Source organism: Rhopalosiphum maidis, chromosome 2 (assembly GCF_003676215.2).
Source record: "Rhopalosiphum maidis isolate BTI-1 chromosome 2, ASM367621v3, whole genome shotgun sequence".
NCBI classification, from domain to species: Eukaryota; Metazoa; Arthropoda; class Insecta; order Hemiptera; family Aphididae; genus Rhopalosiphum; species Rhopalosiphum maidis.
Genome location: NC_040878.1, coordinates 53,376,746 through 53,393,755, shown reverse-complemented (window position 1 = coordinate 53,393,755; position 17,010 = coordinate 53,376,746). Strand labels below are relative to the sequence as shown.

Genomic DNA, 17,010 nt, shown 5'->3' with positions numbered 1-17,010 from the left:
CTAAAAATCAATTTAACCACCAACTAGTAATGGGCTTCCTTGAGCACAGCTCATGACGTGATATGTTTCAAAATGTCATGTCAATCAATGTGAACATTTGCGGCGGTATACTGTGTAAATCAATATTCCAGTAGAGTAACTCACGTTCCTCCCTCGTCTGTTTTGCACTTATATAGGTACTACAGTTAGCGTTAATTACACGGTTGCGGTGGTACATCGGCGTACATCATTTTAATCGTATACAAATAACTGGGTAACTGACCCTGAAACGACTTGTTAGGTATTATATTCCATTCGATCCATTCGTTTTACATAACAATATTTTGTGTTCATTTGTATCGCATGAAAATTCTCATCATTTATGTTAGTACTGTTTGTAGCACATCAAACTACTACCTAATATCGCGTGACATCACATTATTATTATTTTTCTTTAAATCTTTTTTAAACCATTTATAATATTATAACTAATGTTAAAAAATATAGCCACAAATCAAACACTTGTATTATACTCGTACTATTCGGTTACTATATTGCTATATTTATTGTACTTCATTAAGTATAATATACTATAAAATATTATGAAATAGATATACCTGGTATATATTAAACAACATACAAACATATAAACTTTTAAACCGTTAATTTTATAATACTCATCATTCATATTTAGGTTATAAGGATTACAATAATTGTACAGTATTTTCATGCATACGATGAGAAAGATCTTATTTATTTTGATTAAAATACAGAACAACAGAGGTATTGTTATAATAAGTGGTCACCGGACAGTCATTATTCATATAGTCTTATTGTATGGTGTATATATATACATGGTACGTGTGTCACAACGTCACATAAATCATAAGTGCTGAAACTAGGTACTGTTTGTGTACAGCTTAATAAAACAATTATTGCAGTCTAAAATAATGTTTAGTATAAGAAATACATGGAATTATACAATCAAAATAATATTCGACGTGTTAGAATGGATAATACATAGTTAAGCATTTGTCTCGGCGAGTAAAAAAGTATCGTATGAGTAAAACTTTAAACCCTATTGCAATATTTGCAACGTACATGATAGTATTACACGAACAATAGGTAGTACACAATACAAGAATAATAATAAACTGAATCCGTGCGTTTACAATTTAAAGTGTTTGATAAAAAATAATAGCTAATTTCTTAATTTTTTAAAGGCTCGGGTGATATATATATTAGACAAACGATTATTTTTTTTTTTTTTACCAACAAAATGATAGAAATAACCGCTTAATATTCCGAATACAATTTAAAATAATTTTCAAAAGTATTGTAAATCTTATAGAAAATCCACTGCATGTATTATTAAATCATTTTTCCTTTAACGTTTTTCTAGAAATTATTGGAATCTTATATACATTTTAAATCAACAACTTAATTTGGTTTATTACATCTATTATGATTTTAATTAACTCTATTCTAATATTTTCTTATTACTATACATAGAAAAATTACAAACTTTAAATAATTTTAGTTTACAAAGTTAGTTAATAAGGACGATAACAAAATATAAAGTACCTTCGATACGTTGAACTTATATTTTTATTTAAACTGTTTCTTTTTATCGAATAGGTAAAAATAATAAATAATTATTCACTACTTAGCAAAGACACTAGGTTTTAGAAATGTTGTATACTCAGTATCTTGTATTATCATATAATTAATAGGTAAACAAAAAAAAAAAAAAAAACGAGCTTCAAATTATTTTTAATTTTTAATAATAGTTATGTGGTTATGTCTTTGGTATTTTGGTATACACATTTGTTAATGTGTGAATATTTGAATCTATAATAAGACGATTTAGCACATTATTTATATGTATATTTTTTTTATTTTCACATGGTATGGTAAATTTCTGTTCAGCGGAACTAATTTTGTTGCTCGTGAGTCAGTGATAGAAAATAAATCATGTGCTCATATCATCCTAATAAAGAAAAAAACATGTATGACAAATTATTAAAATGGATACAATAATGTACATTAATAAAATATTATTTTAAGTTTATGTATTTCTATAATTATTATAGTTACTATAATTCTATTTATTCAAAATATTAAAATAATATAATGTCTGAAATATTTTTTTTATTTTTTTAGTATTCAAATACATATTTGAAATCCATTTTTTATGAACTCGATTAATTTTTTTTAAATAAATTTTAAAATTATTGTATAATTATCCGCTAATTATAATTAAGATCAAAATCATTTCAACAACTTCACCGAACAATTTTCATACAATACTATGTATACAAATAGATAACAATAATGTGGTTTAATTAAAAACAATATTATTGTCAGTTGTATAATATGACGTGAAGCGTCTTTGTGGGACTAAAACGCTTTTTACATTTCAAATAAATGTAAAAATAATAGTTTTACATTTTTTAACTATTATGATATACGAAAGTAAAAGTGTTGGACACTGGAGATTGCTCGACGATAATAGGTATAGTTAGAAATATATTATGGTACTTATCATTACACCTAATAATCGTTATGTCGTCGCGTACAACTAACAAGTGAATTTACGCAAATACAGTAGGTAAATATGCTTTTTGTATGAAACGTGCATAATCCTTAGACTTTTACACATTGGTTGAATATAATTAGTCTTATTATTAGATTCATATAATTATAAGTTCTTTCTCAGTAGAGAGAATGGCAGAATGTTGTTTCCTTTTCAACGGAAATATTTTCAAAAAAAGTTTGACCGATTATTTGTCATTTTAATTTAAGATACCGACATACGAATATTGTTATTAATTTTATTATATAGTATTATTATGTACACATTTACGAATATTTTGTTATTTTGATTTCAACAGTCAACGTATGGATTGGCTGATAATATTGTTTTGAAAAATAATAGATATGATTATATGATTAATTCTTAAAGGATAATTTGAATATTGTCACTATTCTTATATACCAATCCAATGTATAATTTTAAAATTAAAATCATATTTCGTTCAGTAATTCGATTGTACTTTGGATACAATATTATGCTAAAATTTGCCTACGACACATTTCGAAAAAACAAATAACCATAACCATAACTCATAACCAAAATGATAATAATATTATTGTAATTATTATAGTATAATAATAATATGATGTGTCATTTTAAACTTTTAAACTTAATATTTATATTCATTATTCTCTTTGTTTATTCCCACTACTTCCGCTGCCACTGACATATTATATTATTAAGTATTATAATATATTATATTATTCTATTGTACACAGTACAGTGTCGACCGTATCCAAATAATGAATGGAGCTTGTATACAAATATACAACTTATAAGAAACACTGTACCAGTATTAAGTAAACAATTGAACAGCACACCAGCGATGTATATATAAAAATGAAAGATGTATAACTGAATAAGCCAACAGTGTAGTTTGGGAGTATTAAAACGGTACAAATGAAACGAGGGTACTCCGCAAAATGTCAGTCTACTACTCCGTTAATCAATATTTATACTGATAGAGATGCAGGTAGAAAAATGCCAGAGATTTAAGAAATAGTGGTCCATTGTTAAGTTCTTGTTTTTATTTTCAACACAATTTCTAAGGTTTGTTAGATTGGAAAAAATACAAAATTATTATATAAAACAAAATATAATATTATTTCTCTCAGTATTTATTATATTATAAAAAAAATAAAGTAAAAATAAATATTTTATTTATATATGATATAATATATAATAATAGATAAATTATATAAATTTAATTTAATTTTTAAATATTAATAAATAATAATGTATCTATAGCGAATACAGTTATAATAGCGTGTAAGTTATCCTGGTCAATAGAATTTCGTGTTTACACCAATTACACTTTTTTTAAATTTATTTGTAACACTGCTACTATTTTTAATCTACCAGTTTTTTTAAAAAAATACTATATTTTAAATGAGGTTGCAGTAGCGGCGTCTTCGACTAGCACCAACAAACTTGTATGAAAAATCGTGTCGTTCTTATACTTGTATAAATTATACAATTTGAATTCTCAGAAAACCAGTTAAATTAAAAACTCTGAAATTATAATAACAAATGGTTATAAATTGATTACAAATAAGCAAAATTGATCTACAGTAAAAGTTATTATTTAAAGGTACTTACCAAGAAGACTCACATAGTAAAAAATACCCAGTTTTATTTAGAAACTGAATAAATAAGTACCAGAACTGTCAATATTTGATTACTTAAAATTGAATAAATTACATTAAATTCTTAATAAGTTTGAATGCAGGTAAAATAAATATTTTAGATTTTAAAATTCTAATTATACAGAGTGTAATAGATAGATTTGACAAAAAAAAAAAATATGCTACTTGCTACTTAAACGTATGACAAAAATTGTTAATATTATATGATGAGTAAATAATTTAAGAAATATACTCATGTCAGCGAATTCTCAAAAATCATATTTTTAAAAAAGTTATTACGCTCAAAATTAATTTAATAAAAAAATATTAATATTTTACAAAAATCATTAAAAAATAAGCTAGTTGACTTAGATAAATCTTTTTATCGTCGAAATTGTCCTGATAATCAGATTCACAAATTGGCCATTTTAAATTCGTCCAAAAAAATATAAATAAAATAAAAATTTTTTTTATTGTTAGTACTAAAAACATATAAAATAAAATTGTAATATATTAATGAAGAAAAATATCACACAACATTTTAATTAGTGTTCTGTTATAATAATGTAGTTAAATTATTCAGTAACACATTACTTTCTAGTACAATTTTTTTGAAAGAATTTAAATATTATTTAACATCTAGTCGACAGATAATCAGTAATACCAAAAATCCACACAAATATGATAGGTATGGACGTTTATGTGAATATATTGAATATTTACTAGTGACAGAATATTGCACTCTTGATAGTATGTGTTACCTGTGACAAACTCTTTAGATAAATAAAATATAATTGTGATCAAACAGCCAAAGGATGAAAAATAAATATTGTTTTACAAAATCAATCATTTATTGATTTTATATACTGCACTATTTTATGTACTGTAAAATGTATAAATATTTTTACAAATACGTATTGGTGTAAAGATATATATAGAAAAATGTTCAAGCAATTAAATTGCTGAGTTGGCAAAACAAACACATGTCAATTTATTAAAGGTTTAATTTTATTCAATTCAAACACCTAAGTCTTTTAAATAAATTTAAATATTTATTAATTATTCAAAACTATATTTATTATGAAACAATTGTGTATAATATATACATTGGATTAATCATAAAATTAAATATTTTTTTTTAATTTTGTAAGATATTGTAAAACAAGAACAATAAGATACTCGTTTGGTTACATTGTTTCTAATTTTGTTTGAAGTACACATTTTAAACGTTTTGAATTTTGTGTTTAAAAAATAACAGTTTTTCAAAAATCGATTTTAAATAAAAATTAATCAACAAAACAATAAATATCCAAATAAATTATTTGAATTTCATTAAAATATATTCTAAAAAGTTATAAAACTATTAAAATAAATTTATATTAAATAAATAAATACATTTTTAAACAATTAAACATACAAGACTTATAGTCATCGGAATATCTATAATTAATTCTTAAATTATAAAAAACACGACTCATGGGGGAAAATATAAGTTATATAATATTAGATGTAATCAGAATGAGGGTTTTTTAATTTTTTTTTTAGGAATTCAATTTAAATCAATCTACATTTGATATCATAATTTTATTATTGTGTATATGATAAAAATTTTATTGAATGTATAACTACATACAATACAAAAGTAATTTTCTTGTTCATGATTGAGTTATTTATTTTTGAAAAAATTATTTTACTAAGTACTTACATTTTGTATCATAATTTGTTGAATTTTTATACTTTTCGCATAAAGTAACAAAATATGTACAAAACGTGTTATAATTCTATTCATTATAATTATTATTTTTATAGTGGTGCAAATACGAGGGAAGTAAATATACGGTTGGACAACTTTAAATAGAGTTAAAATAATTTAATGATGTCACTTTTAATTTAATAGTATTAAATTGAAAATTATTATTTATTTATGTTTGGCAGACACTATACCAGATACATATTAGGTACGTATATATAATATGTATATTATTTTATAAAGCATGAACAATTACAACTTATACACAATGAGTAATGAGTAATTTTATTAGGTTGGATGATGTTATTAGCAAAAACGTTTATTGTACTTAAAATGTTTGACAGGTGCCCGCCCTTGGATAATCAAAAAACCTAATATTACGTCACTGATTATTAGTGATTATATTTAAGTATTGATAATTATTAACAGAAGGCTCTTGTTGTATTTGATTTCTAAATAGGTTTGTAGAAAGTAACTATTTATCTTACTCAATTCTTCAGACGACAGTTAATACTAGGTATATTTTCGAAAAATAATACACTGTTTATCGGTATAGTTAATTCACAAATTCTATAGATACCTTTTATAGCTCATGAAATATATATTTGTATTTGAATTATATATTTATATTGCAATAACACGTAAACAGGTTAGTAATATTTTAGTTTGTAATATTAATGACATTTTCCATCTCTACTTAGCGAATAAAAATACCATTTATCTTATATATTATATAATATATTATAATTGTAAAATGAAATTACAATCAGTTTAAAATGTACATTATAAAATTAATTATATTATTAGTTGCAGTATATCATTTTTTTATAATATTGTTATGATAGCATTTTTTGTATTAAATACATTAAATACACTGTTGGATGTTTAAAGCAATATCAAACAATATTTTAATTGGGATTTTATGTAAAATATAACACTTTATGATTATGATATTAACTACGTATTCTTAATGAATACTTAACAATTGTATCTAGCTATTGATTAAACTTCAGGAATTTAATTAAAAATTATACACATATTTAAAGCACGCACATTACTATAGGTCTTTGTATATATAATTCTAATTTATTCAATTTTTAATTCATTTTGAACAAAACTGCACGTTTCATATTTTATTCGTAAGTATAAGTTAGTTATTACTTATTGCTCTCTTTGCGCTTCCCGTATTTATGAATGTTAAGTTACTGCTGTCAATTTCGCTGAATGCAATGTACGGAGAAGATCATACGAATAGCCCCGAGAGCCAAAAAAACCTTGAAAATATCCGGGACTGGTAATATTACTTAGACTTGGATATAAATTATCCATAATAATACATGAGCGGTTCCCTACTTCGTTTAAAATCACCCATATGACTATAACAACTGCATTATCTATAAAAGACCGAAAGTCACACTAAAGTTAGTAGTTACAGTTTACAATCGGTCCGTACATCAACTTCACTATACAAGAAATCCTTCATCATGAAGTCTTCACTTTACGTGAGTATCTTTTTCGACGAACGGTTTCCTAAAATCGTTCATAACGTCCCTATATACTGTTAAAATACTGTATTTATTTTTTTTTTTTTTAGGTAGCTTTGACATTATTTGTAACTGCAGTGATAGCCGATGACTCCAGAAGTAAAAAGGAAGCTATTTACAATCCTTATGGGCAAATCACAGGTAAACATTCCACTGTAATATTGTAAAATAAATTAATGTATGTGAAACAACACAGGTACTATATTCAAATCTTTCAAACTTAATGTAATGTTATTATGGTAGTGTGTAGGATTATACTATTAGAAGTATAGGATTAATCTGATCGTGTCTTTCCGTATAGAAAAACCAAACTTATGAAACTGGGAAAATAATAAAGATCATTATATAGTTGTTATATCTACACTTGGTTTTCTGAAAATATATTTGATAAAATAGTTTTAGGTTGATTATAATTTTAAGGCTACGGACGATATAGTTTATTCTAAACTCATCGTGGCTATAAAGATGCTAAGTATATTATATACATATAGTTTCATTGTATGGTTATATTTCTACCAGTGACTTTTTTTTTACTTATATTTTTCGCATATTTTGGAGAATTATTACAGCATCAGGGAGTCACAATTATTATAATATTTATAGTATTTGCTTAGCTTATTTTAACTAAAAAATAAACAATTTGAGTTTCATAAATATTTGAAACGAGCAATTTATAGAACTAGTTTAGATATGTGAATATTTTAAAAGCTGAATTTATAATTGCCATTTCGTATTCAAATACAGTTGAACTTGAAAAAAACGGGTAGTGAAGTATATTGAACTCGGATGACCTGTATGAGTGTGTATAGAGAATAATGATGAGACGAAACAAAGAACTCATAATGAGGGTAAAAATTAAAACTAAATAAATTTTTATTTTAATTAAAAAATAACATAACTTTTGATAAATGTCTAAATCTATATAATATTAGAAATTAAATATAAATTAAATCTTATATCTACCATATAAAAGATTTAATAATAGTATTTTTTTTTTGTATATTAATACAATGTATTATAATACATTTATAATAATGACGACATTAAAGCATTGTAAATATTTAATATAATTAAAAGGATTATTTTCATTAATAATACCAAAAACATAATACGTTGTATTTTTAATTAAAACAAAAAATAATAAAACAATTCTTGTATACCTAACAATTATGAACTTAACCATTAAACACTTACCTTAAAAACGCGAATTAACTAATTTTACATGATTACGTAATATATACATAGCACCTACCTACCTATACTGGCTAGTGATATATATATATATATATATATAATATTTAATACAATTCATATAAATAAATAAATAATTATATGAAACCAGATTTATTTATGTTTCATTTTCTGGTCGTTTGTAATTTAACTATAAATATACTCATTGTATCCATAAATCTTTAAAACAAATAATAAACAATCATTATATATGTAGGTATGAGAATACTACATGATTTTACTAAAGATATTTAAAATTATTAATAATTATTTAATTATAAAGTGAAATTAGTATTAGTGTAGTTTAAAACATGAAAGTCAGGTTAATTTAATCATATACAATTTCCTTACCGGCTTTACTATGTATTATTATTGTTATTTACACCTACTGACTATCTGACTATTTATTATAATCTAAGTGATTTTTAGGTTAATTTTATTTAAGCTAAAAACTTACCTAGTAGCATAGTGTATATATGTCAATACAACGAACTGGTAATTCCACGAAATTGGCTTCGTCGTGGCTTTTAAAAAATTGTATAGTCAAAAACATATGTTGAGAAATATTTCAAATATTTAGTAAACATATTATTTCCGATGATAAATTCAATAAACTTTAACAGATAGTTAATATTATACTGTATAAACGTTGCATAGATAAATGTATATATTTATGTTGTAAGGTTTGGAAACGATGGTTTTTAGAGGTGCGATTGTCCCAACCCATTGTTAATTCCTTTTAATGTATAAATAATAAATATTAAAAATAACAATTTATGGGCATTACTAACAGTCAATATTCAAAAAACGGAATAAGACGCTTATACGCTTAGACAGTTTTTGTCAGTAGGACGAAAATAATTTTTTGTTGTATAATTTTTGTACTAGAGTACCAAATTTTACTGAGCCCTCTTCCACCAATACTGTTTTGACAAGACCAATTGATACCTACTAAGGTTTTGCGACGTCTTATTTGCTAATTTCATGCAAATAAAATTATAAACACTCGTTGGCTTTGGTTCGACTGTGGAAGTTTTTTCGTTATTTCGTTTCGTCTAAGTCCTAATATAATCGTCACTCTCTTCTGACAATATAAAATCGCACGTGTGGCGAAAACTATATTGAATCCAATTTACTTCTCCCTCAATTTTTATAATACAATAAAATAACATTGCGGAAATTCGTTTTATCGTCTACGTTAACGATTGCGCCGATATAGAACGGTACGCAGTTTAATATAATAACGTCGGTCGTCGTTCGAGCCTGTAATAGCGTAACGCGTGGTGAGATGTGTTACAGGCGCTCAAGTTTCAAAAAAAAAAAAAAAAAATTATAGTTCGATCAGACCATGACTGTTTAATGATAATTAATATTACCAGCTAAATAGTAGAAATCGACTATGACGGCATCTGAGGGATCATTGATCGAACCGTGTGGTTAAAAAATAATATCGCGCGTGCACAACTGTATTGCGCTAAAACGAGAATAAAAAACTTAACCGTTTTACCCGAGATTAATTTTACACGCTATGAAACGAGAGAACATCGTTGAGTTGTAAATTTGAATTTACTCTGAAACGCGAAAACAAAATCTCTCTCTCTCTCTCTCTCTATGTGTATAATAATTTATGTATAGGTACCTCATCCACACGTCTTGTTACTTTTTAACCGAACGCGTTTATCGAGCAATCGAATTTAAATACACTGAAACTTATATACAAAATATATATAAATGGTACACGTGTATTTCCCATTTATATTAAAATATTTAAATTGGTGTCGTCAAAAAGTTTTGGCTTTTACGTTTTAGACATTAAAGATTCAACGCGCTCTGTTCGGAATTTCGGATGCTTATATTATTATGTTATATCACTGTAAATACATTCTAAGCGGACGACGTGCCAGATGCCCTTAAAAATCACAGCGGTCGTACGCGGTTTAACGACTGTCGACGTAGTGCAAACGTGAAACGGCCGCTTTAAGTCTCGGAACACAACGATATGTTATTATGTGTATTTTGTTTTTTTCGCTTCACAGACGCGAACAAGTATTTAGCTACGGCCCATCCGGCCCACGTTTACAACAACAATAACTATCAACAAGTGCCGTACAACAGCTATCAACCGGCGGCGTATTCGGCGTACAACCAGCCGCAGTACTACCAACAACAACCGCACCAGCGTGTCGGAGGGTATCCGTACAACGGCGACACCGGCTACAACCAGTACAACAACCACCCTTACAGCGGCGGCTTCCAGCAGTACCCGTACAACGTTAACCAGCAGTACCCGTACAGCGTTAACCAGCAGTACCCGTACAACGTTAACCAGCAGTACCCGTACAACGTTAACCAGCTGCAGTACGGCGCTTACCAGCAACAGTACCCGTACTTCGGTTACCAGAACGCGTACGGCCGCCAACCGATTCCGTTCGGCTACAACAACAACAATTACAACGCGTACAACTTCAATCAGGTGGTCCGCCAGGCGCCCGCTTACCCGAGCGCCGGCGCTCAGCCCGTCAGCCCGCCGGTGCCGCATCCGTTCTATCACACGCAAGGGACGTACTATCCGACCGAACTCAACAAGCCGACCGCCGCCGCCCCCGCCGCTCCGGTCGAACCGCCGAAAAAACCGTAAACACAAACGAACACGTCGAAAACGCCACGAATATTATTATAATAATGTCACGTGAACACTCGTACACGTAATGGTGTATATTATAATATTATTGTGATTTAGTATTAGGAAATGGAAATGAACAAAAAAACTTAATATACAATTACATATTATTATATATTATGTAAAACCATGCCACGATAATATTATTGTTATTATTAATATTATGCACTTAAAAAAATGAATACATCGCTAACGGAGCAAAACCGAATGCAGCCGCTGTTCGTTTCAAATGCGATGTTATTATTATTATTATTATTATTTTTTTTTTTACAAAAATAAAACCTCTGACATTATAGCAATATACAATAGTGTTTTAACGATTGTTCTCAAAATGTAGCGCCTTTGAATACTAAGTAATGCATAACCCAATCATAACGAGTTTTAACTAGACCTGTAAAATAAATTGTATAACTAACCGTTATGCCGAGGTGATAAGCTTTTGCATAGTAGCAGTATATTATTATTGACAATATAGGCGAATAGATAAATATCGAGTTTATAAATATCAAGTGTCGGCAGCAAACAAGCTTTATATTTTTGACGGGATAAAAAGTATTTGAGTCTGCACAAACCGCAGATATGATTCATAAAAAAAATAATTTACAAACTATAATAGGAAAATGTTCAAATCCTTTTAAGATCCGTTTTGAAATTACACTGAATATATTTATCCTGCCTATAATATGTATGTAAATAAAGTATGTTTGAAGTTCATTTATTGCCGATTATTAAATAAGATTTTTGTCTACCAAAATATCATAGATAATATATATACGTACTTCAATAACTCTGGCTTAAACTTTGATTGCAAATTTGATTAATTTTTTTCGTATATAAAAAGTTATAACATTTTACTCTTTAAAGTTTCTCAAATGATTTTATTTTACTTTCATCGAGGACCTCTTCATCAAAAGGTTCACTCATTTCTGCTAACCTATGTTCTTCTACATCTTCTTCAATTTCTTGGTGAAACGGTTTTTTGGTTCCGATCTCATCATCATGTTCTACACTATCTGACACCTCATAATTACTATTTGGCTTAATCAATTTAACCGGAATGTGTGGCCCGTAATAATAGCTCATGGCGGTAGGCACAGGGGCATAATATAATAATCGTTTATGATGAGGTTTCTTCGGAGTGGGGTGGTGACAGTGCTCTTTTTTATGTTTTTTTTTTGGTTTTTTTGGTTTGTGTTTTTTGTGAACTTTGGGATCACATGGCTTACATGGTTTGTGTTTTGGCATCGAAGGTTTGTGAGGTTTATGTGGATACAGGTGGCTTGTGTGGATGTGGTGGCTTGTGTGGATGCGGTGGCTTATGTGGAAGCAGTGGCTTATGTGGATATAGTGGTTTATGTGGGTGGCGATGGTTCCGAGGTATCCAATGAACAGGTACTTGACGGGCTATTAATATAGGATGATGCGGATTTCTGACAATTATACTTAAATCCCTCATGGGACGTATGATTCTCATAGGAGGACGACCTTGTTGATCACTTATTGGATCTAATGATTTATTACGTTCTTTTGGTTTCAACGAGATAATTGACGACACCTCTTTTACTTTTTTTACTTGCTCGTAATCTTTAGTATCATCTTTAGAATCAATATTTTTTTCGGGTTCATTAAGTCTTTCTAATGAATCCATTTCATCCGGTTCATTTAGCTGTTCTGGGTTTTCTGGTTCTCCGTAATCAACAATGTCAGGATCATGAATTTGTTTAGCCATTGGTTTTGACGAATCTGTAGGCATCCATGTGTCAGGTACCTCAGATATAAATTCATCTGGAGAATCTATTTCTGGCTCTTGAAGTCCATAACTTCGAGAGCTGGGATCCTCTTGAGAGTCAATTGATTTTGTATGCAAATTTCTGTTTGTACTGTTTTGTTTATTGTACTCGTCGTTTAATCTTCGGCCGCACGCTAGTGCTGATAACCAGAATAAAGCCAACTGTAAAATATGTCAACGAGATATTCATGATAGATATATCTAATAGGTAAGTAAACACTAAATAGTAATACGATTAATCACACAATGATTATAATAAAATAAGTGTTATTCCATGTTGTTGTAAAACAAATTATAATTCTTTATAAATATTGAGGGATTAAAAATAGAATAATTGCATAAGTTTCTCAACTTAGAAATTATTAGTTAAGTATTTAATATGTATAATGTTAGGTATGGATTACTTTTGTTAAAGAAAAATGTTTAACTATATCAAAAAATAAGCTAATAAAAATTAACTAAAAAAACAAGTTTACGACGTTAAATGGATCACTTTTTATACTACATAATTATGTATAATTGTTAAAATTTAATTGGTTGAATGATTAGACTGTAATAAAAATCTTCATATCGATTTTATAAAATAAATAAAACAATATTTATCTTTAATTAAATTTATAGTATTAAAACTGGGTAAGTAATTATTGAAAACGTAAAAGCGTATGAAAAATCCTGTATAGAATCAAAGCCATAGAGAAGCTGTGTACATTTGAATTTATGATTAATAATAATAATAATAACACATTTTTTAAATAAAATTAACATTGTGTGTATTTTACGTTAGTTGATCATTGTGTTATAAAACTGATATCAGTATTAAGTACCTATTTAAGAAATGCATTTTGAAAATAACTAATTAATCATTATCATCATATGATATAATTCTTAGTTTCATACAATTTCCAAAATATATTTTTATTTGTACTTACCAATCGTTTTGTATCCATCGTTATACGGAGTATTCATGACGACAATTCGATTCTGATTAGGATGCACATGATGCTTTTGACACAAACACCGTTTGTAAACTGTCATTATTTTGATCAACAAATAAATCCTCAACATATGAACGCTATATTCCACCTCCACCACATGAAATGAACCGTGTCACACTAATTGTACAAAGTTTTGGTTTTTGGTTTTGGTTTGTTTTTACACACGGATTTCCCAATATTATGTCACGTTATCGGTCGCTCGGTATCGTGACTACGACTGTTTTGGTTGCTTTTATTTTTGTACCGGAAAAAAAAAAATCAATAGCAAGTGATGTAACCCAGTAGCACTGGTAATCGGAACGAAATGGCGATCGTTTTAATTACAGGAAGTTGTGAAATCGTTCACTGGACGATGGTGTGAAAATAAGGGCACGTGGATGGTGGAGAATCATTTACCGAATGATGGTGGTTACCTATTTTCAGGTCACGGTCAGTAGTGAATATTTACTAGGGTTATGTGCCCGGTTAACTGTGAAAACGAGAGTCTTTAAAGAAAACTGAAACCGATACAGTACAGTCGTTAGTTATTGGAGAATATCAACTAATGGTGTGTACAAATGGATGTTTTAATGGAAACAAAAATGTTGAGTTTTAACTACAATATTCTATAATAGTGACGTCATAAATGACATGAATGTCGAACAAACACACTTTATGTATTTGAATACGTATGGTTTTTTTTCTTATCGAATCCATTTACACAATGAATAATACCACCCTTTTTTAAAACATACTTATGAATATAGAGAACTCGATACAATTGTAAAATATACATGCAAAAGTGAATAAAAGCTCGAAAACTTTAAACTTCTAAAACGTTTTTTTTTTACCATAAATGCATACGGTTTGAACAAAACAAAAAATAAACATTTTTTATACGATCGAAAGTTATTACGAAGAAACTTTTGTAATTTAACTTATTTTAATGCATAAATATAAGATCACCCCCGCACAATAAAAAACCTATAAACTTTTTTTCGGTATACAAATAATATAATAATTATATGAAACATATTTTTATAATGTATTCTTAAATATATTATTTAAAATCCGTTGTAATCATATATATATATATATATTGATAAGCTTAGTTTTTTTTCAATTGTATAACAACATTCATTATACAAATACATAACTATTATTTTACATTATTTTTAAATATTAAGGTACAAAATAAATACTATAACCAAGTAGGTATATAGAAAACGAAATAATTAATAATGATAATAAAATCGTGGAAACAATTTGTTTTAAAATTTTTGTAGGCTTTAATAAGTATATATATACTCGAATATAAGCTATTTTTAACACTTTATTGAGAATAATAATTATTCATGGATTTAAAATCCTTTTAAAATAGATTTTATTTCATAAGAATAATAGAACTGGGTGAAAAACTTTTTCAATTATTTACAACACCAATCTCATTAACATTTGTGGTGATTTATTATTATTAGCTAACCCAAAAGAAATTTGCGGTTTAACATAATTATGTATTGGCTTAGGATAGGGTTAGAGTGGTATTCACATTTCACGTCCATGTGATTGGAATATTTTACACACGTCATTTATTTGGATTCCGGCTAGGAATTGAAAAAAATTCAATTCACAATATTATTCTAACGATAATTAATCAATATTATAGTAGGTACTTTTCTACGAAACATTAATGTAGGTATTTCGTAAACATTAAAAAAAAAAACTAATTAAAATTATTACTTTGCTATTACATTGTTAAGCCCAGTGTGAATGAACTTTTAATATTTCGTTTAGAATATAAAAAAAACATTTATGACATAATATAAGATAAATTAATAATATTTAATTTTAAAAGTTAATTGTTTTTGTCTTTATAAATACATAGTTACTATATTCAATTAGTTAGTATAATAATATTTATATTAGGTATATATATTTCAACGTAACTTAAAAAACACAATATATTGAATTTCATATTTTTATTTTATAAATAACAATAATAGTAATGTTGATGTTTATTAGTAATGTGAAGGAATTTAAAATTTGATTCGTTAAAGATTAAACTACAATCTTAGGTTTTTCAGCATTGATTGCATTTTTTTAAACGGAAAAAAATTAAATGTATAGTATGTATTTTATTTTATTATTTATTATACAAGTAAATACAATTTGACAATTAATATATTAGTTACTTTTTTAATCATGGCTAAATTTTTGTGTTTTTAATAAAAAAATTGTCTCCAGTTGCAAGCTATAATCAACGCTAAAATACAGTAATTATAGATTAACTAATGTTAAAGCTAAAAGATACATAATAAGGCGTATATTATTATGACACTTTCAATAGTAATTTTGAAAAACCAGGAAAATCGCTATGCTGTATACAGTAAGTGTCGATTGTATCTTTTCATTGAGTAGGCCGCTATAATGGATGATGTTAAATTTTAATTCAATGATATAATATATCAGAGGTGGCCAACATAACTATGTATGCGAGCCACATATATTGATGCAATTATATCAAGAGCCAAATTATCTAATCTGTACTTTTATACCATAAAAATAATAAAGATAGCTAACATCCGATAAATATAAAAAATTATGAATCATGAAATTATAAAATAGTAATAATAATAAAGACATTTTTTTTTTTAAATGTATGCAAAAAAAAATTAAAATTTTGGTTTTTGTAAATAAAACCACGAGCCGCATACGTCAATGAAGAGAGCTGCATGCGGCTCGCGAGCCACAATTTGGCCACCCCTGTAATATATCATTGTATACCTACAACAAAAACGTTTCTGTACAGAGATTGTTTGTCAGTCAGTATTTCTAAGGCTATT

The 17,010-nt window shown here is 27.2% G+C and overlaps 2 protein-coding genes across 2 annotated transcripts; one reads left to right on the top strand and one right to left on the bottom strand.

Moving 5' to 3' along the window:
• The first annotated feature begins 7,297 nt into the window (after window positions 1-7,297).
• LOC113554047 (eukaryotic peptide chain release factor GTP-binding subunit-like) lies at window positions 7,298-11,705 on the top strand. The gene is made up of 3 exons (XM_026957718.1): window positions 7,298-7,452; window positions 7,545-7,635; window positions 10,761-11,705. Exons 1-3 carry the CDS (start codon window positions 7,435-7,437, stop codon window positions 11,360-11,362), a joined length of 711 nt encoding a protein of 236 aa, XP_026813519.1. The 5' UTR covers window positions 7,298-7,434; the 3' UTR covers window positions 11,363-11,705.
• A 121-nt stretch (window positions 11,706-11,826) lies between these two features.
• LOC113554048 (activating signal cointegrator 1 complex subunit 2 homolog) lies at window positions 11,827-14,140 on the bottom strand (the record flags this gene model as incomplete). Its single annotated transcript, XM_026957719.1, is given in 3 exon segments — window positions 11,827-12,679; window positions 12,681-13,355; window positions 14,123-14,140. Coding segments are annotated over 3 exon segments (1,110 nt in total), but the record flags the coding sequence as incomplete, so codon positions are not given.
• Window positions 14,141-17,010: the final 2,870 nt, after the last annotated feature.